The sequence below is a fragment of the Pteropus medius genome, unplaced genomic scaffold (genome assembly GCF_902729225.1).
Source record: "Pteropus medius unplaced genomic scaffold, Ma_sr-lr_union100, whole genome shotgun sequence".
Classification (NCBI taxonomy): domain Eukaryota; kingdom Metazoa; phylum Chordata; class Mammalia; order Chiroptera; family Pteropodidae; genus Pteropus; species Pteropus medius.
Window position 1 is genome coordinate 42,808,113 of NW_024349800.1, and position 22,915 is coordinate 42,831,027.

General features: G+C 32.6%; 1 protein-coding gene across 2 annotated transcripts in view; it reads left to right on the plus strand.

The window, feature by feature from the left end:
• Nucleotides 1-22,915, plus strand: part of HEATR5B (HEAT repeat containing 5B) — a 73,916-nt gene that overhangs the window by 23,868 nt on the left and 27,133 nt on the right. For both annotated transcript variants that reach the window (XM_039887399.1, XM_039887400.1), the window contains exons 15-24: nt 991-1,154; nt 1,860-2,035; nt 3,636-3,741; nt 5,204-5,394; nt 8,113-8,272; nt 11,555-11,744; nt 12,854-13,023; nt 18,141-18,285; nt 19,608-19,847; nt 20,330-20,581. In XM_039887399.1, the coding sequence (XP_039743333.1) occupies nt 991-1,154; nt 1,860-2,035; nt 3,636-3,741; nt 5,204-5,394; nt 8,113-8,272; nt 11,555-11,744; nt 12,854-13,023; nt 18,141-18,285; nt 19,608-19,847; nt 20,330-20,581 (1,794 nt within the window). The remainder of the gene's footprint in view (nt 1-990; nt 1,155-1,859; nt 2,036-3,635; nt 3,742-5,203; nt 5,395-8,112; nt 8,273-11,554; nt 11,745-12,853; nt 13,024-18,140; nt 18,286-19,607; nt 19,848-20,329; nt 20,582-22,915) is intronic.

Consider the following 22,915-nt stretch of genomic DNA (forward strand, 5'->3'; position numbering starts at 1 on the left):
CCCCTCTACGTCACCAAATTGTCCACTATATTTGTGAGTCTGTTTTTGATTAGTTTGTTCTTTTTGTTCCTTAGATTCCACATATAGGTGAAATCATATGGTATTTATCTTTCTCTGTCTGACTTATTTCACTCAGCATAATAACATCTAGGTCCATCCATGTTGTTGCAGATGATTGGATTTCATTTTTTTTAATGGCTGAGTAATATTCCATTGTATATATGAACCATACTTAACAGTGTTCTAGGGTTCTGATCACGGCTTTCCCACTAACTCATACGCAAAGGAAGTAGCTAACACCTGCTGAGCACTTACTGTGTTCCAGGCCCCTTTCTAAACTCTCTACATGTATTCACATCTTTGACTCTAACTTCAACCTTATGAGGCAGTTAGCTCTAGCATGTAATGAAGAATCTTGGGTACATAGAGGTAATATTACTTGCCTAAGTTTGAGAGACAGAGCTTAGGTTCAAACCCAGCTGGTTCATTTTTAAAGTCTATGCTTGTAATAACTATCATAAACTGCTTCATGCATATTATAATATAGCTAATAATTTAGGAATCTGGAGGGAGAACAGAAATGTACTTCGCAGAAATGAAATATTGTCAAATAATGTGAAAGTGAGTCATTGATTTGTTTCTAGTTCAACCATGCCCAAGAATTTTGATATATTCTGGTTCAGTGTTTGTGTATCATTGGGTAATTAATAATGAATAATAATTATATCATATTTAATATATTTAAAGAGTCTTTTCTCTATTTGACTTTTTTAGTTACTTTAAATAATTTGGGCTAAAAGGCACAATACAGTAAAAAAAGGAAGTACCATAATTGTTTATTAAAAACATTAAAATATTTCAATTTTTTTAAAAAAAACAGCAACTTAATTATTTTATTTCTGTTGAAAATGACACTGCTCTTTGTGGGCAATGATTGTAATTTTCATAAAAATTATTCTTTTTAATCTGATCCGAAGTTCTGTTTTTCAGGATCTTTCAATGCACTTCTTAGAGAACTGGTAGCAGAATTCACTTTGACTGACAATTCGGCCAATACAACTACGTCACTCCTCAGATCCCTCTGTCATTATGATGATAGTGTTCTGCTTGGTTCCTGGCTTCAAGAAACTGATCATAAGTCAATTGAAGACCAGGTAGTAAACCATACAGTAGAATGAAATACTCGCTTAATTGAAAACAATGGTACTATTACACACTGTCATTTAAAAATAAAATATTATAGACTAAGGTTAAATTTTCATTGAGCTTTCTTAGACATTTAAAGATGGCTTCCTGGTGGTAGATAAAAAGTGAAAAAGGTAAATAGCAATAGTTAGAATTTGGTAAATTGTCTTTATTCAATGTTCTTTGTATTTATATACCGTGTGGTGTCTGTGGTAAAGATCAGTTTTAGCTGGTTTTTTGGTTATTGGTGCTTTGTTTTAGTTTGTTTTCTGACATTTGGAGAGGAATGGGAGTTAATAGGTTGAAGATTTAAAAACTTTTTGTCCCTGAATGCAATATTTCTTATGTACTTTTTAAAAAGTTACTAGAGCCTTTTTTAAAGTAATTTGTGTGGGTTTAAAGTTATTCTTGATATTGTTTTACTTGCATCTTTTAGGGTAGGTAGTGTAAAAATATTTTAGAATGAATAGTCCTTTTCTTAAAATTATACGAGGTGTTGTACTGATAGCTTTTTTAATGGTGAAATTATATTTCACCTATTTAAAATTTTTCAGATTCAAGCATTCTGTTCTTTGTTTATGTTTTCTCCTTCCTCCCCTGTTCTTCTTCATGTCCAGTACTTAGTGAGTTTCCTAAAGTAGATTTTGAATGATTTTTATGTCATTCTTTTGCAGCTCCAGCCAAACAGTGCATCTGGAAGTGGGGCTCTTGAACATGATCCATCTTCCATTTATTTACGAATACCTGCTGGAGAAGCTGTGCCTGGGCCTCTCCCTCTTGGAGTTTCAGTCATTGATGCTTCCGTGGCTCTTTTTGGTGTAGTGTTTCCTCATGTTTCTTATAAACACCGGTTAGTATGAAGTTAATCAGGTAATTTTATATGAATTATATTCAAACAGTAGATTTTTCCATCCCAGTTAATTACTGCTTAAACAATAGGCTCATAAATTTAATAACAAGTGACACATACATGATAAAAAAGTCGAATGCAAATTCCACATAATTTAAAACTATGTTTTAGATTTGGCCCTGTGTACAAGCATCTAGTGTCTATTGTATTGTGGACTATGGCTTACATTATAAAATTTTCATTCTAATAGTTTGTTATTTCTGCATAGTACCTTTTTGCTAAAAATTTTCAAATTAAATGAAATAAATATTTTATAAGGAAAAAAATTATAATAAGCTTATTTAAAATGTTGTGTATTTGATGTTAGAGATAGGCAAACGATGCTTAACAGTGCTGTTGGAGATCATATGTGTCTTATGTGTGTGTTTGAAAGCAGTGTAAATAACGCTCTACTTCCTCACCTGTAGACATGGATCTGTGTCAGAGCAAGTGCAGAAGTCGTCCACTTTAGCCCGCAGTAACTCTAACTGCAGTTCCTACTAGAGGCTAAATGATTTCTTCCTATGTGGTTTTCAAAGAATGCTTTGGCCTGAGACCCATGTCCTATTAGAAATCAGGCTTAAAACCTTATAGTGACCTTAGGGAGATTTTGATTTCCTGCTTCAGGTCATAGTTATCTTAGAACAACATCCAACCTCTCCATTTTCCTTTGCCCTACCCATTTCTTTTTAGAAAAATCTGAAATGCTTTCATTCTCTTTTATTAAAATAGTTTCAAATGCCTGTGATTTTTATTGTTAACTCTCATTTAAAAAAATTGAAATAATAAAAAAAATGATTCACTTCTTTTTACATTTAAAAAAATGCTCAGAGCTAAATCTTTTTTTTCTTTTTTAAATCTTGATTAGATTTCAAGGAAAGGACATGAGGCACTATTTTCTTCTGTGTGAGAGTAGTTTTTTTTTTTAACAATGTTTTTATTCTGATTATAAAAGCATTGCGTTGGAGAAAATCTAGAGCTTACAGAAAAGAGTAAAGAAGCCAAACCTAATCTCACAATCCAGAGATAATCTTTGTTAATATAATATTTCACCTTTTTTTGCATGTGTATGTGTGTGTGTGTATGATATTATAATGTAAAAACATTTTGATTGTTTTTATCTTTTATTTATTTTTTATGGTTGTGTGAGAGTATTTTTAAAAAAGAAAAGAATTATGCCCCCCCTTTTTATTTCCAATTTAAAGTATCCAAATGCATCATTAATGATTATTATTCTATTGAAGAAACTTTAAGCACCTGCTACTATATGCCAGGCACTTTGTTGAACTCTGGTGTTCATATTAGAGGCCATTGAAATTATGACTTTATTTTGCAAATTGAAACGTAATATTTAGTCTCTTGTCTTGTTCCAGTTGCTAACCACATGTCCATACATTAATTCAGGAGGAGGAGATCTGATTTGGACTAGCTATGGGAATGAAATAGAAATGGGACAACGTGGGGGCCTTATTTATTAAATGATTAGCTTATACTCGTATCTCTTTTTTGAGCCATATTTGAATAAAAAGTACTGCTAATGTGATCTTTACTCCTGTTATAGATTACAGATGTTGGATCACTTTGCTGAATGTGTTAAACAAGCCAAGGGAGTCCGCCAGCAGGCTGTGCAGCTTAACATTTTTACTGCTGTTCTCAGTGCACTGAAGGTATTTATTTTTAAAACAGCAAATGTTCTGAACCAAGATTTTCATTAATGCCTAAATAAGGCAGGTATATCTAGACTAGTATGATATTTATATGTATATCACTTTATAACTATGTTTTTATATTATTTTTATTAAGTTACTAGAAACTTTATATTAGGCTTGTTATAATGAAATATGTTATATGTTAATAATATTACAGTTTATTTCTATTTGATTCCTCAGATTTTACAAATGCTGGTAAGTTCTTCCAGAATTTTCAAAGATGCTCGAATAATAAGGTCTAATATTCTAAAGAAGGTTAACTAGATAAAGGTTAAGTTGAGTTTGTGATTTGGATCATAAATCAGGAGAGGCTACGTTATATAGTTGAAAGAATGCTGCACTTCAAGATCGTGTTCTGGTTTAGCTGCTCACTAGGTTTGTCTTGTGTAATTCCTTTTACTTTTTTTGAACCTCAGTTTCTATACATACGAAGTGCAATAACAACTATTTTGCCTGTCAGAGTTTATGTACTATACTATGCAACCTGTAGCTTCTATTATGATGTACTTGAGAACTTTTTATATTATTTAGAACTAAGCTTATTGTATTACTGTTTTAAAATAAAATCGCAACAATTGTTTAAATGGACATGAATTAAATCATGTTTTGTAAACATCAGGGAAAAGGGATATAGGCATTGGTTATAGAAATACAGGTTTGTACCATTTAAATAAACATTAGTATATGCCCTATTAGTATACGCCCAATCAGCTGATACCAACATCTGAGTTTTTTAAAAGAAGGAGTGCTGTGGTCATGGCCTCCCTCAGTGGTTGGAAGTCCAGTGAGCCAACTGTAATATGGCTGTACAGTACGCTTTTCTTCATAGGTGTGCTCGCTAATGCCTCTGCTGTAGTTAACATTTTCCCCAGGCACCATGACTTGGATTTTTGGTTTAAAGTAAGTAAAGTTCCAAGACAGTAACTATAGCTATAATAGAGCTATTAACATTTAGTATGATGAACAAACTGTATCAACATTCAGTTACTGATTATTCTTACCTCATTTTGTCTTTAGGTATATTTTGGATATATTCTTGGTGACATAATTATCTTCTCTGGAATTTTATATAAATGGATCAAAGTTTCATAGTTATCAGGTCTTTTCCTTCCTTGAATAACAGTTGATTTAATAAACAGTGTCCTTAATGTATAAAAACAACTTTGAAGTATTAGTCTTTGGATAGAGACACACCTAGGGATTGTTGAACTATAACTGTGTTGCATATCTGTTCTGAATCATGTTTAGGAAAGTGATTGCTTTCAATTTAACAGGTATTGGTTTTAGGCATAGTATATGCATGTGAAAGATGACTAAAGAAAATGCGTGAATTATATGTATATTTACAAGGAGTGCACCATGTTTTTTTCTTTTATTTAATGTGAGTTATGAATTTTCCTTTAAAAAAAAATAACCATAGGGCCTGGCCGAAAACAAAAGTACTTTAGGACCTGAGGAAGTTCGTAAATCTGCTCTGACACTAGTTATGGGTGCTCTTGACAACCCAAATCCCATCTTACGATGTGCAGCAGGGGAAGCTCTCGGAAGAATGGCTCAGGTGGTTGGAGAAGCAACTTTTATTGCTAGAATGGCCCAGTATAGCTTTGACAAGTAAGTGAGTCTCTTTACTAACAAGTAAGTTTCTCATATAGGCTAAGATGTCTTTTAAGTAATTAATAATTATTAACTGGACTGTATGTTTTCCACATGGTATAACATGTGACAGTATTTTGTGATTTTTCATAGCAGCCTTAATATTTATTTCAATAATTGATTAAAATCTAGAATCTGAGAAAGTTGTAATATGTTAGATACTTTCAGTGTGGTGAGGGTTTCAGTTTCAGCTCTTGACTGTTATATAATGGAATCAAGAGGATTGTTAACAGGACCTCTCTCAGTTATGTGTACTCTGCTCTGAGTACATTTGGCTCACTGTCCTTCCATTGCTGCTCCCCCCACCCCCACCATTATTCTCCCTGTTAATTATTCTCTTTTGAAAACAAGCCATCTTTTTTCCTAAGTGCTGCTAAGTTTATCATCTCTTAAATTATCCCTGGAATAGGGGATAAAGTTAGCATTAGATTTTAAGGATTTCTTTAATATAAATTAAGAAGACTGATCTCAGAGTTCTAAAGAAGTGTGGTGAAGATGGTAACATGCAGTTATTAGTGACTGACTGTTGTAAATTAAGTACTAAAGTAGAAACATTGAAAAGCAAGAGTAGTAAAGAACTGACATCGAGTTATATAAATTAATCATTCTTAACTAATATTTTGAGTTGTAATTTTACCAAACTACATCATTATCATTAATGAGAGAGAGAGAGAGGTGGGGAGAAGCAGTGGTAGTAAAGTTGTAGTTCTGAAGAAGTATTTTCTGAACACCTAACATATCTGAGAATGATTTTCCTTGTCTTCACACATGAATGTCATTTTGGCTGGTTAGAGGATAATGCCCCAGTATACTGTGGGAATCATTAAGGATAATATGAGCAAGCAGAAGATAGTTAAAATATCCCCAGACACTTGATCTTCTACAGGATGACTTCTGCTGTCTTTTAGCACTAGATTAGCTTTGCTTTTTCCAAGTTGATTCTGAAATCAACTTTTGTTAAAGAGTAAAAAAAAATCTTAGCTACCTATTTAATGGTTTGTGCTCTGTTAATAATAGGTAAAATAGGAATGTATTTCTTTAGAAAACTCTTGATGGTAAATTTTTCTTTAATTACAAGAAGTTTTAATTTATAAGTATCTTCAATACCTGTAGGAATATTTATTTTAAACTTACTCTGATGAAATGCGGGGACATTTCATTCATATTCGCATCTGTCTGGTTAATGGTTTGTAAGTGTTTACAGTGCTTACTTTGTTAGCTTTTCCAAATAATCAATTATGATCTGAAATTAATTCTTACATAGATTTTAAATTACGCTTTTTTTCACATTTTAATTTATGTGATTTTGGGTTTTGTCTTAAATCCTCTATGAAATATCATAATTATTTGGCAGCACTTTTTTCTTTGATACTACTATATAAAATAATGCTACATGAAAAAAATCTGTAGTGTCTTAGATTTGACAGAATCTGGTTATATTTTGAAAATGCGTCAGTATCCTGCAGCCTCATTATCTCTTGCTGATATACTTTCTGACCATGAAAAGCGAAAATCACTTATATATACTGCTCTGTCAGCTATATTTGCTTAATAAAATCTTCTGCCATCTTAGTATTTAGACAGGAATCATTCTTATAAACCATTTTTGGTTAATAGGGCGTAACTTCCATTGCTTCAGCCCTAGTTCAGAAAAAAAGTCATTAGTGGTTGAATTTGTTTTCATTCAAATTGAAAATCACTTTGAGACCTTGGGAAATGTATATTCTTATATTTTAGATTATTGACTTAATGAATGATTATCACTGAGAAAATTTGACCAGTTTTTTAGCTCACCGAAATGTTACTTTTGAAATAACAACATGAAGGCAGCTTTCTAATCTGTATAATGCTTTAGAACTGAATTCACAGATTGCATTTAATTTTACCTTCTTATATTCCTGAAAATGACTGCTATATTATAAAAATTAATTTCATCTGTTTCTTCTTTCCTTTCTGTAATGTACTATAGATGTACCAAGACTAGAATATTTAACATTACACATGTGACTTACGTTATTTCTAGGACACCTCTGTTCTATGTTATGATGATGTGGTGATTACATACTGTATACAATTATCAGAACTCATCACATTGTACCTCTTCATGTATACTTAAAATTGGTGAATTTTATTATAAATACATCTCAAAGCTTATTTTAAAAAGTAGACAATGACTCCTTTTTACATTTTTTCATTAAAATATATTTCACAAAGAAAAAAGACTTGCACATTTTAAAAAGTTTCAAATTATAATTACAGGGAATTTCTTAAGTGAAAATTAAAAGCATTTTCTGTAATTCTGTGAATACAAATACCATTTTTTTGTATACTTTCAAAGCCAATTATAAAAACTATTTTTTTATTTGAAGCACCAGTAAGAAAAATTTGTTTCAAATGGCTCTTAGTTTTTTAAGAAATAATTAATTTTAAAAACTGAGAAATTGTGGGTTTTCAAATTTTCTCTAAAATTGAAGTAAGCTTTATTCAGTGAAATACATCACGTTAACCAGCCATTTTAAATTTAATCTCTAATTCTTATTTGTGAGTGGGAAAAGAAGTAATCATGATTGTAGTCTTTTCTGATTTCTAGAATAAATCCTTTTTATTGTGTGTCTCATAAGCTTTTTATTGCCATAATGAAATAGAAAACCAATCCCTGAACAAACTTTTTTCCAGGTTGAAATCAGCTCGGGATGTTGTATCCAGAACTGGACATTCATTGGCTCTAGGCTGTTTGCATCGTTATGTTGGTGGTATTGGCTCAGGACAACATCTGAAGACCAGCGTCAGCATTTTATTGGCTCTAGCACAAGATGGAACATCCTCTGAAGTCCAGGTATAATGTCGATTTTTTTATTATAAAATTTTTAAGTAGGATATTGAGGAAAATTATTTGCTGTATAAAATAGTAATGATTCCGATAAGTTGTTAGGAAAAATGTGTTAGGGTCTTTTTTTGTCATTTTGTTTTAAGAGTCTTACTGGTAATAACATGTAACAGGATTTTTTTTTTTTTTAAACCTAATCTTAAATCTATTATTTTGGGAATTTAACCCATTCCACATACGTTTCTTGAAACATTTTCTTTTTATTTTTAACTATTCTTTCCTCTTTTTTGCATTTCCTTACATTTCTTAGATTAATAAAAAAAAATTTTTTAATGACCATTTTTCTCTCTCTCCCTTCTAATACCTTAACCCAGGTCTGGGGTCATTGGTTGAATCTTCAGGTATACGCTGAATTTTTTGTTTGTTTCTCCTTAAATACAAATGGGAATAATTACATTGAGAGTCAAGAGCTTTCTGTGTATGAAAATATACTACATTCTTCATTTACCACTTCACATTGAAGCACCTAAAAATGTTAAGAGTATATGGATGCAACAGCATCTACCTTGCCACCTTCTTACTGGAACTCACAAATTTAATTGCCATTACTGGCTGCCATTAGTTTGTTGAGTTGAATGAGTTCCTTCACGATTTGATAAGATACTAAATCCACCAGAGGCTTCTAATCTGCAGGTTTTGTTAGCCCTTTATTTTTTGGTAAAGGTTTCCACTGTGGAAAGCACAACATTCCCAAAAACCAAGTTATCTTGTCTCTTAAGAGGTGCTGCTTTTTTTTTTTTTTTTTTTTGAAGTGCTTTTTTTCAATCCTACTTTCACACTAGTTCTGAAGAAAAACACACTATTATAAAATTATTTTACCCAAGAAGTTGCTGCGTTCTTTTTTTATGTCAAAGAATAGGTGCTAATTTTCTTTGTTCTTTTATCTTCACCATTTTCTCAGCCTTCTTTTGCTTTAATTTCTTAAAACCAAACTTCTATATGACAGGACATTTTACTCTAATTTGGATCTCTTATATTCCCTCAAAGCTAATATTTCAGTTTATATTTTCACAGAATAAAATGTACAATATTCTTAAGTTTTCCCTGTCTCATATTTCACAGTTGCATTATTGTCTACATGTATTTAACTATAACTACTAGAGATTTACTGTTCAATAATGTTTTCTTTTTTGTATCTTCAACTCCTATCTGAAGATCTTTGTTCTTAGAAAAACTTTCACCAGCAATAATTATTTTAGGAAGGGCCCTGAGTGATATGCTTCTGGAATCCTTACATATCCAAAAAGTGACTTCTTTCACCTTTACATTTGGATGATATTTTAGTTGGTTATACTGTTTCTGGCATACAGGCCTTTTCTTTCATTATTCATAAATGTTTCAGTATTTTCTGTCTCCTGATGTTGCACATAAGAGGCTAATGGTTGCTTGATTTTTTAAAAAATTAAATTTTAGTAAATATTGACATCTCAATCTTTAATCAGTTTTCTATAAAAACTTCTAAATAAATTCTTTAGAAAATAAAAGGTAACATAAACCAATAATCAAAGCAACTCATGTGCAGATACTATTTAAAGTTTCTCTGCAGTGTAGCTTTGAGCATCCTGAAATAAAACTTCAATGAATTCATTTTCTTCTTTTATACTATGCATATATTTCCCACTTCCAAAAGACGATGGCTTATGTAATAAAATCTGAATTAATGGGTGCTTATGGATATAACAACTATTTTTATTCCCCATCTTTTTCTTGCTTTTTCCAAAAAACTTACCTGAAATGTATTTTTTTGTCTGTAACCTTTTGTTTGGTTTGACAGTGTGTAAGAATTTTTCTCTCTATCCTTGAAGCTTAGACATTTTATCAAATTCTACATAAGTTTATCTTTTTCTAGAACTCCTATTATTCATATATTTAAGTCTTGTCTTTTTTTCCTCTTTTTTTTTTTTTGGTATTTTCACTCTGTTATATTTCTTCCATTTGATCTTCAAGATAATGATTTTGGATTTATTAATAACTTCTTTCTTTTTTTCCAGTTTTCTACTTTTTCATATAAATCCTGAGTGAGCTTTTTTTTAAAAAAAAAAAAACACTTCGAGAATCTCCTTTATACTTTAATATATTGTCTTAAAAATTCTTATTATAGTTTTATTAAATTCCTCTTTTGTTTCTTCTATTAATTTTTTTCTCCAGAATGTGGCTCTGGTCTTCCTCCCTCAAGGTGCTATATTCCTATTATTTTTTGCTAACTCTTGTCAGTAGGTGTTGTTTTTTTTTACATAACCTGTCCTAGTCAGGTTGCTAAATTCTCTAGGACTGGGGTAGATTGACAGGTAGTAGAAGTTTAGGTATCGATTTTTTTTCTGTGTTGGCAAATTGGGAAACCTCTCTGCTGCAACCTTTTTTCCATCAGCCCAGCCGTACAGCTCTCCTTTAGAGCTACCACTAGCAGAAATGAAAGATGTTCCTCTAGAGCTCATGTGGACAGTTTGAAGGACATTTTATTTTCTTAGGCCTGTGCTGATAACAATATATTGTTCTGGGGTTAGTTTTGTAAATACTATTACTAGTAAGATTACTTTATGCTTAGTAAACACAAATAAGGGCCTGAAATGAGTCCATGCACTTAAAGAGTTATTGTGTGAGTGTCATGGGCTTAGAAATATATTGAGTACAGAACATTGTCATGGTCGTTGTTTTATTTCAGGCAAGTTTCTTAGCAAAACTCCAGCAATACAGGCAGTAAAGATAAATTTGATGTCCATAAGCATCCACTGAATCAAACACTTATTATGTAAATCATTGTCTTTTGGAAGTGTAAAATACATTATAATAGAAGAAAATTAGTTCATCATTGAAATTTTATTTCTGACACTCAAAGCCACGCCTCAGAGAAACTTTGAACATAGCATTTTACATCAGTTGCTTTGGTTATTGGCTATTGGTAGCTTGTGTGCTACTTTTTCTTCCTTCCTTCCTTCCTTCTTCCCTTCCTTCTCCTCCCCTCCCTCCTCCCTCCCTCCCCTCCTCCCTCCCACTTTACTTCTTTCTTTCTTTAGGAGAACTCAAATTTATTACCCACAGTCCCAGCAGAGCTAGTGCTCTGAAGATCTGGGCCTTATTTCTTAAGGAATATAATTTTAAGTATTTCTAGGTCTTTGATTAAAAACTAAGATTAAAAAAACTAAGATGATAGAATTTACTAAAATTTAGCTTAAAAATTAATTTAATGTACTCTATTTCTTACAACTAAAATAAAATTATATTTTATTTCAGACTTGGTCTCTTCATTCACTTGCTTTGATAGTGGATTCTAGTGGCCCAATGTATCGTGGGTATGTGGAACCAACATTATCTCTAGTTCTTACCTTGCTTTTGACAGTTCCACCTTCGCATACAGAAGTTCATCAGTGTTTGGGTAGATGCCTGGGTGCTATAATTACTACTGTTGGCCCTGAACTACAAGGTAAGTTCATCTTAAATTAAAGGAACTAATGGTTAAATTAAATAAACACTCAAGTCAGCAAATTACTGTGAATTTATCCTGAATGTATAAGCTACTTTCTAAGTTTATTTCAACATTTATTAAATGCTTTTAATGTGTCACGCTTTTTTTAAACAACTCATTTGATTCTGACAACTATCCTGGGATTGATATAGCTCTCCATTTTGCAAGTGAAACATTGAGGCTGAGAGAGGTTAAGAACTTTTCCAAGGATATATTTGTCTATAGTCAGTGAGTGGTTGGAGTCAGACATGAAGCCCAGATCAATTTCTTTTTCTTGCATTCTTAACCACTATGGATGGATAATTTTAAAAGGAAAGAAGTGAAAACAAAAGATCTTAAAGAAGAATGCTAACAATGGAAAAATATGTGATATAGACTTGTTTCTTTCATGGACTCAGCAATCTCTTTGAGAAAGTTGATAGTCTTTTTTTCCAATGAATACCCGAAGGATATGGAGAGAATAAATATACACCTTTAATTAGGTATAGATGTTTACCAAGTGCTTTCTGATGTGATGATGATAAGGCAAAGCATATATCAAATTAGAATGTGACTCTTATGTGACTCTTTATGTTTGGTCTTTATATGTATATAAAATTATTTTACATTTGTAAAAATTTTAAATCAATTTGGCAATTAAGAAATTTTTATATAGACAGTATAGAATACTACCATTTATTTTTCCTAATTACCTCTGTAAAAGTTGCTATTAACTTATTAGGAAAATGGAATTTGAAATAATTATGTAATAGAGGTAATAATGTTGGTCGAACAGAGAACCAGAGAATAAGAAGTCTTCTGGCTCTTTCAGATAAAAACAATGATGGGTTTAAAAGACAATATAGTTTATTGAGGAATAAATATAAACCTAGCTAAATCTAAAAGAGATGCATTTTTGTCATCCATATACAGTCATGTTTTGAAGTCATTTCTATGGACTGTAGACTTTTTGTTAATAGCAATTAGAAGGAGGGGTTATTTAGAAGTTAATTGTTTTCTAGGATTATTTTTTATGATAATAAAATAATTGTATTTTACTTTTTTTTTTTTTTAAATTTTACTACTAGGGAATAAAGCAACAATTTCCACAATTTGTTCTTCTTGTTTGGTGGGTTGTGCAATTACCCAGGATCATTCAGATTCCCTCGTTCAGGCAGCTGCCATATCTTGCCTTCAGCAACTTCACATGTTTGCACCACGACATGTCAATCTATCTAGTCTCGTTCCTAGCCTTTGTGTAAGTATAAAGCCTGTTCCATTCATTGATTTATTTAGGGATCCCCAAATTTGTTTCCCAAAGGATCAAACTAGGCCAAAACAAAAAAATATGTTTCCTGGATGGTGACTTCTGGAGTTGCAATTTCAAAAGTCATTTTCTGACAATTTTATTCACTGATTTTCTCTTTCACATCTTAGGAAATATTTTCATAAACCATTTATTTCTTGGCTGAGAATGCATAATTTCAGTTTTTCCCACTCAGATTTTATTTCCTAAAGTTTAATTAATAACTTCTGAGGATCTGTTGCTATCATCATAGTCATTAATTTATTCACTCAACAAATATTTATTGAGAACCTGCTGTATGTCAAGCACCACGTGGACCATGAGGGATATATTTGTGGGTGAGAAAAATGAAGTCTCTGTTGTAATGAAGTTTATAGTTTCCAGGGAACATGGTCAGCAATAATTATTTACAAATCAGTGCTAGAAAAGGCTACAGGAGAGCATTTAATGGCCGAGCCTTTCGTAGTCTAGGGATTCAGAAAAGATTCCCCTGAAAAATGATATTTAAGATGTGCTCTGTAGGATACAGAGGAGTTAGTTTAGAGAAGAGTGTGATATTGGAGTAGATAGCATTTATTTTTAGGCAGAGGGAAAAAGATGTAAAAGGCCCTGAGATAGGAAGGAGTGTGATGCTTTTAAGGAACTGTTTAGTCATCTGGTAGAGTGGTACAAATGGAAGCCCAAATAGATTGAGTTTAGATGGAATATAAACAGAAACTTCTTTCCAGAAGTTTGACTGGAAAGGAGAGGACAGAGGACGCTAGTTCAAGGGGGTAGTGGGGTCAGGAGAGACTCTTTTTTCTCCTACAGTAGTGAGATGTGAGCATGCTTAAATGCTAATGAGATGGAGCCAGCAGGGTGGAAGAGTTAAAGGTGTAGGGCAGAGAGGGAATGATCAGTTATCCAGGGTTCCTAATGGAATAGAGTTTCCAGGGCTTAGTAAGGGGATATCTCTTCCAGTGCAACATAAAGAGAGGAGGAAAGGATGACCATAGATATAGGTGGGTTTATAGATTTGGTGGCTGGAAGTTGAGGGAGTTATCTAATGACTTTTACTTTCTTAATCAAGTAAAAGAGAAGATCAAATTCTGTGAATGAGGGAACAAAGAAGAGGTCAGAAGTTTGAGGAGAATGGGCTATGAGAGATGAGAGTAACTGGAGAAATATAAGATTCTGTGGTAGTACTAAGGGTTCAGTAGAGGTCAGTGGCCCTCTTTGGCTCCACTGTGTAATTAATGATGGTACCAGTCTACCTCGTGAGATTTTTTTCAGCACCTGTTAACAACTTGTGTGCAGGCATTGAGCAGCCAGATATTTTGATACATTCACAGTTGGGCTTTGGCCAAGCAGATTCAATTAAATGCCAGGATGACCGAGGCGAGGATGTTAACAAGACAGTGTTGAAATAATGGATTATGAAATGTCATTTGAATAAGGGAGGAAGGCAAAGACAGGAGGAGGCTGATATATGGGGACAAAGGCACTATAAATGTAACCATGGAAAGATATTGCTGAGAGAGAAGAGAAGGTAATCCAGGATGTGGTGAAGGAATTGAAGGCTAAGATATTAGATCTCATGTGGTATATTTAGCTTTACTCAACAAGATTTGCTCCTGTTTCACTACAGACCAGAGGGAACTGAACTAGTCTTAGATTGTCAAGGAGTTTGAGTGTGCCACAGGGCAGAAACCAGTTGCACGTGAAATGGGAACAAAGACCATCCTTAAAGAAAATAGTCAACTAAGAGTATACATTAGATTGCATCCTGCAACAATATATATAGCTTCCTGCCAAAAGCCATGGTCTAATACCCAAGCTCCGAGGCCATAGATGGCACCTCTTAAACAAAGTGAACTTGTTACATGATACAAGCTTAGGCAACTAACAAATGTGATGAAAATGCAGACACGCTCCTCAGTTGTCCGGTTCCTCCTTTTTTTTTTTTTTCCTTAAGGGTAATAATACTATGGAAGTTGACCTTATGAGATAAGAACACATTTAAGAGGATCTGGGGAAGTAATAATATGACTTTTTTTAATCTTGGTGTAGGTTATCAATAAGCCATAGGGAACACAGTGTGTTTCCTGTGTGTTAACACAAAATAATGTCTCCAAACTGATTTCCTTAGTAGAACCTCAAGGGTTTTATTACTTGGCACGTTGGAGCACTTTCCTGAACCTCTTCCGAAAGACTGAGTGGTATGATTAAAGACGGCTGGTGGGAAGGAAATAGCATGGCAGGATAAAGATGAGAAAAAAGGCCGTTCAAGTGTTGTCTTGTTTCCATATTGACAGAAGTCCTTTGTGCTGTCTTTATTACCAGATCTTTTGACGCTCACTGAAAAATAGTCTACACTTGGGTTCATCCAAATTAGTAAAATCAATTTAGATTTTTATAAATTTCATGTTCCTTTCTACTTAATTATTGCCACCAGAAGTGGTTGTATTATGTGATGATTCCATGTGTAACACAAATGAAGTGTGATTTTTTTTTTCAGCAAATGTTTTGAGAGATAAGTTACACCATAGTAATCTTTATTAAATGATAAAATAGTATTAAAATTTGTATAATGATAAGCTATTCAAAATGTGGTTTTGAAAGAATAACCACCACTCTGAATTATTGCTATTTCCCTTCTGGCAAGCAACTGCTTTTATACAATGTGACCAGTTATTCATTCTCCTGTCCTGACAGAATTATTCTGTGCATAAGCATTTATGTCATCTAGGAAAATTGTAGATGTCAACGAGAGGAAGACTTGAGCTGAATGCCCAAGTCATCAGTGACAGAGCCGGAGTGTCCAGTTGTCTAGGATGTAAGGACATGGTAGGAACAAGCAGAGATAGCAAGATGACATAAAGTGTAAAATAACAGGGGCTTTTACAGAAAGGTAGAGGTCTGATGTAGTAGAAAGCAGCACAGTGTGCCTGAGGCTTGTGGAATATAAGTAAAAAAGTGTCTTTGGAAAACAATTAGGCCTAATCTATAGAGGTTGAATACATACAGTATGACTCAGCAACTCCACTGTTAAGTAAGTACCTAACAGAAGTCCAGGCATATGTATGCCAAAAGACATGTATGGGAATGTTCGTTGCTATGTTATTCATTATACAAATTTTAATACTATTTAATAGCCAAAGAACAGACAACATAAATGTTCATCAATCAGCAGAGTGCTATAATTATTTAATAGAATACTATACAGCAATAAAAATGAATGAACTACTGTTACATGGAATCAATTAGATGAAAATCACAGACATATTGCTAAAAAGAAGCCAGATACAGAAGAGAATACTACTACATAATTCCATTAATATAAAGTTTAGGAACCGGCTAAACCAAACTAAGGGGGATGTCACGATAGATTGTGATTTTCTCTAAGGGACTAGGAAGGGACATGAGGAAACCACATTTTTTTTTTTTAAATCAAATTTAGTATGTTTTGTTCCTAATATTTTGTGGGTTTTATCAGAAAGTGTCAATGGAAAATTTTCAAACAAATACATTTTTTACTTTTACCTAGTTTACAGTGACTGTAAGATACCATAGATTGTAATTTTAATGTCTAAGTATAGAGATGTTAAAATAGAAAAAGAAATACACCTCAGAATCATTGAAATGGAGTTTTTGAAAACACTTTGTAAACTAAAATATTTTATTTCTTTCATTTTCATTTTGTCTCAGCCAGTCAACATTTGTTGAAGGTATTTTCTTAGCTACAGTTCTATTTAATTATAATTAAATTACATTTTTATGGTATTCTTCTTCATACATATTTGGTCATTTGATTCTTACCACAATTGCGTAAGATAGGCATGGTAGACATTGTCCCCATTGTACAGATAAAAAGGAAGAAACTGAGAGACTAAATGACTTGTTCTTCCCATTTCAGATGAACATGCTTAAGCTTTCTAGTTTTAGGATATTTGAAAATTCTAAAATGTATTTATTTTTAGGATTAGAAGTGAATAACATTTTGCTGAAAAAAAATTTATCATGTTTTGTCCTTTGTTTTATTTTTTTAAATACTTGGTATAAATTTCATGAGCTATGAATTTTATGCAAATATATAAGTTATAAATGCTATGTTAACATAAAACATATAATCTATAATGGTATATTAATAATGCTATATTTTTATTACAAGAAATATACTATCTAGTATTGCGAAGGAGTGATGTAGTCCACATAATTATTCCGCCCTTCATCATTTCTAGATAGGATTTTTTCTAAAATGTATTACTCAATTCTGTGCTTAAAAAGCAGCATGTGAAAGATAATTTAATATTGTCTTAATCATATTTATAGTAATAATGATAATAGCTAATATTTATTGAGCAATTATAATGTGTTAGTCACTGTTCTAAACAAAATACTTATATTATTTCATTTTCACTATATTCCTGTGAAGAATTACTATCTCCATTTTCCAAATGAGGAGACAGGGCACAGATTAAGTACCTTGTCTAAGGTCACACAGGAGTAAGTGACAGAGCCAGGATTCAAATCTCACTTGAGCTCTTAAATCATTAGGCTATGCTGTGCCTTATACTTTACTTCACATATCAGAGTGTACTATATTGATTCTTTCAAGAACTTTTGAGATAAAAGGCTCTATTTTGCAGTTCTTTTCAGGTGATTATGTTTGCTTAATTTTGAAAATTTTAATAAATACCCTCCTTTGCTTTCAGTTTTTACTGTGCGCTCTGCCCCCTCAGTTTTCATTCACTGCATTTAATCTATGCACTTAAAAAGTTTAGATGGCAAAGTTTAGTAGGACCATGTGTAAATATGATATGCAAAAGATCCTTCTGGACTTTAAATATATGATCTTTAATGCCCAGGTTTTGGGACAGTTATTTTGACATAAAAATATATATATATATTTTTATGTATTTTATTGGTATTATTGTATTTCCAAAAGGCCATTATTAGGCTGTAGTTTTTGAACAAATGAGACTGTTAAATGAAGAACCCCTTCACAAGTAAGGTGATAATATACATTCGTTAAACAAGTAAGATTACAGCTTTTTAAAAAAATTGTCTAAAATTGTTATGGTTTCCAGGTTCACTTATGTAGTTCCCATCTGTTGCTTCGACGAGCAGCTGTGGCGTGTCTCCGACAGCTTGCACAAAGAGAAGCGGCTGAAGTATGTGAATACGCCATGAGCTTAGCAAAGAATGCAGGAGACAAAGAGAGCAGTGGTGCTAGTAAGTTATTTTATCAGTCAGTATTTTTTTCGTTTAATATTTTGACATTTCAAATGGGTGTTACTTATTAAGTCACATTTTTATGTTAAAATGTGGCCAATTTTCTTATTCTTTTAAATAAAATAAAAGTGTTACCGCCTTTAAAATTATGTTGTAGTTTTCTTGGCAATTTCACATTTTTACCTTTAAAAAATTTTTGCAGCTTAAAAAGATAGCAGTTAGTATCTGAATAATTCTGCCATCCCTTGAGGATGATTTATATATATAAAGAATGACTAATTCTGGGAATATTGCTTTGTGTCACTAATAGACTTCTGAAAAGAGAAATGATCTATTTTGGGGGTACCCGAAGAGAAAGGTTCCCGTCTTTGACAGCAGTTAACTTTTTGTGATATAACTTTTCCTCTGAGAAATAAGGCCAAAGTAACAAATAATCTATGAAATGTCAGTAGATGATTTGGTAGCAAAAGGTAAATCTTTGATTTCTTCAGATCTTTCTGCTTTTTTGGAGGGTTTTAAGCATATCACAGCTGGTCTTCTAGAATCTAGAGATAGGTTGTTTGGGAACTTTTTCAGAGCTTAATTGACAGAGCTCTTTCCTCTGTGTGAGAGTAAGCTAAGAGCTTTCCAATGCACAGAAGTTGCTTAGGTACTAAGAAGCAAGATACCAAAATAACTTCAATTTTAGCATAGTATAATAAGAGTTCTATTAAAAAACATACTGTGTTCACTCTTAGGGCTGCCATTTTTATTACTTTGTTTATGAGAACAAAAACATTTTTCGATAAAGCAAGAACTTTAACTGTTACTATTTCATAACACTATTACTTTTGATTGTATGTTTCTTAGAAGGAATTTTCCACATTTTTAGATGAACTTTTAGGATACAATGCATTTATAATTTGTGTTCTGTCTTTATAGATTTTTTGAAAAATCTGAACTGTAAGATTTGAATCAGGTTTCAATTTATTCTTCCAACACGTATAGCAATAAGTTTTCAGTTCGTTACATTAAATCTATTTAGAAAATATCTGTTGCCCACACTTCTTAGAATCAAATATTTTTACTGAGCATTCCCTGGATATTTGTTTAAAATACCTCAGAATAATCAGTCTTAAAGATCAGGGTTTTACCTTTAATTGTCAGATTAAATTCTAATCCTCAAGATATGTAAACTGGAAGCCACAGATAAATTATATATATAGCTAGCTGGTTTTGTTGCTATTGTGAATTTACATGTAAGCCTTGTTCTTTAGCATAATTGTTATCTACAGTATACAGCAAAATCTTATACAAGTTCATCTGTAAAAATTGCTTTTCAGATGTCAGTCCTTTTGCACCTGGAGGTAGTTCTCGAAGTGATATCCATTGCCGACACCGAGGTGTTAACATAACAGAAACAGGTCTTGAGGGACTTCTTTTTGGAATGCTAGACCGAGAGACAGATAGAAAATTATGTTCCGATATTCATGATACTTTGGGACATATGCTTTCATCATTGGCTGTAGAAAAACTTTCCCACTGGCTAATGCTTTGTAAAGATGTCCTGGCAGCTTCTAGTGGTATGTATTTAAATAAAAAATATGTTTTCAAAATAATGGAAAACTACTACCTGATATGTATTTATATATACACATATGTAGATCTATGCATAGATATAGATATATATACAAATGTGAACTTACATTTAAAAATACTAATAATTTTTAATCTAGATTTCTATATAAATGTTGAAGGTTAAATTACATTGCAATCTAATGATTTTTTTTTTCGAAAATGACTAAATTCAAACTAAATTTTCATATATAAAAATCCCAGGTTACTCTGTAGTTAATATGCTATATGAAACTAGTCATATATGTAAGATACATTTATATTATCCTTTAGATTGATTGTCTAAAAAAGAGACTTGCCAATTCTGTTTTCAAAAAATGAGAATTTAGTCTTTTTAAAATTAGAAATCTTTTAACATTAATGCTATTTCTATAGCATCATTTTTGCTAATATGTGAGGTTGTTACAATATGCTTTTATTTTTATTACAGATATGAGTACTGCAACTCTGTTAAGTAGTGGAAAAGATGAGGAATCTGAAAAGAAAGATGAGATGGATGATGATACCATGTTTACCACACTAGGCGAAGAAGATAAATCAAAGCCCTTTGTGGCACCTCGGTGGGCCACTCGGGTGTTCGCTGCTGATTGCCTGTGTCGAATCATCAATTTGTGTGAGAATGCGGACCAGGCTCACTTTGATCTTGCAATGGCCCGTTCTGCTAAACTACGAAACCCTACAAGTAAACTTAAAATAAGTACTTCTTTTCCTCAGAGTATTTTTATAGGTTTGAAATATTTTACTGCTATATAACATGCTTTAGACTGTGCTTTTCATGGCTGTCTGTCTGTCTGTCTATCATCTATCATCTAAATCATTTGCTCTAAGGACATGGTGACAGTAACTTATGTTTCCTCAGTACATTGTCCTAGTTTTAACACTTCAGTGTTAAAAGTCTCAGGTTAGCACTCTATTACAGAAATGGCGAAGCTTTTCGGTGCATAAAGTGAGTTTTGCAGTCCCCAGTATGGAAAATGTCAGAATTTTTGAATGCCTTGGCAGATTTCAAACTTGCAGATTTCAAACTGTTAGATTTCAGAAATGCTATTAGGTTTTTTGAAAAGGTAAAAATTGTTTATTACTGAAAGCGCTCACTGTTTTTATCTTTTATAAGCTTTTTATACCACACATCCCCGGGAATTTACAGAGATTATGAGCTTCAGTATCTTTATTTTACAAATGAAGAGACAGACAAGCTGAGAGAACTGTAGAGTAACAAACTGTCTCTGTCTTGTACTTTGTAGTCTCTTCATTACCCTGTCATTTTTTAAATATCTGAAGACACATTATATGTATTAACAATATTGAAGTCTATACATTAAAAATGCCTTTCAGCTTATTGTGTTTGAGAAACAGCAGAGTTCACAATGGATTAAAAAAAACAAACAAAAAGTAAAACAGTGGTAAACCATGTATAAAATGTGAATCTGAATATAGGATACCAACAAAGCACGATATGTCATTAACACTGTCTTTATTCATGTCATTATTTATCAAATATTTACTGAATCCTGTTCTTTGCTACACATTGGTAATACAAAGAAGAAAATAAACATAATCCATGCCTTTGAAAAATTTTAATTCTAGAAGACAGAGAAACAGATTTATCATTCACATAATTATATGTCCCAGTATTGGTATGATAGAGTGCTTTGGGGACATTAAAACGTAGTATTCATTTCCTGAATAGCCAGGGAAGACCTCACGGAATTTTGAAGCTAAATTTTAAAGGCAGAGAAAGTGTTTTCAAGGTAGAAGAAGCTGGTTGTATTAGTTGTCTATTGCTGCTATATAACAAATGATTACAAACTTAGTGGCTTAAAACAACACAAATTTATTGACATATAGTTCTGTACATCAGCAAGTCCAACATTAGGCTCACCAGGCTAAACTTGAGGTGTTGGCAGGTCTGTGTTCCTTTCTGGAGGCTCTGTAGGAATCTTTTTTCTCTTTCTCAGCTTCTATAGGTGACCTGCAGTTCTTGGCTTTTGGTCCCTTTTCTTTATCTTTAAAGCCAGAAAGGCTGAATCTCTTTGTGATCCTTCTTTAGTTATCAGAGGAAAAGCACTCTGATTTTACAAGCTTGTGACTAAATTGGACCCATATGGAAAATTTAGGATAATTTTCCCATTTGGTGGTCCATAATTTTAATCACATCAGGGAAGTCTCTTGCCATGTAAGGTAACATATTCACAGATTCTAGGGATAAGAGAAAGGACATATTTGGGCACCATTATTCTGCCTACCACACTGGTTTATTATAAGCAGAGGGAGTGAGAGAATTTGTAAAGGCACAGGAGGATAAGTATTCCTGCTGTATTTAAGGAATGGTAAAGATCTTTAAATTGGCTTTCCTTTCTATGTCTTTCTTTTTTTTTCTCATTATGTGTCTTGTTCTTCTGCCTGCATTGTCAGAGATCCTCACAAGTTTTCCCTTTATATCACTGATAATATTTTATTCTTTTCTGCTTCTGTAGTGCATCTTAAGTCTTCTTTTGTTTTTTTAGTTTTCCTTTAATTTTTCGGTCTTTCTTTCACCTCCATTATACTGAATTCTTTTCACTCATTATAGTTTTCTGTTCTTGTTCTATAGCAGCCATGATTTTTGTATCCTATTGAGATGACAAATGATTTTCTAAATTTTATTCTTGTTTTTATAGAAAATTATTTTCAGAGGTTAGCTTTTTCGCCGAATCTTCAGAATTTTTCTTTTCCCTGGGTATATTTTTTTTTCACAAGCTTGTTTGTTTATGTATCATTGAAAGAGGAGCACACTCATCATGTTTGGCATTTTCTCACACTGTGTAATGTTGTTGGGTGGATCGCCCATGTTCTCTTGATTTACTGGGTACTTCACATTGGTAGCTGGATGGTGAGCTGATATAACAGCTCCCCGACCTAGATTCCAGTATCTAACTTGCTTCGTTTTGCTTTACTGAAACAGGATCCTTTCTAGCACCTACTGTCTGCCATTATGAACAGTCATGGCAGAGTATGTGGAAGATTATAGACCCAA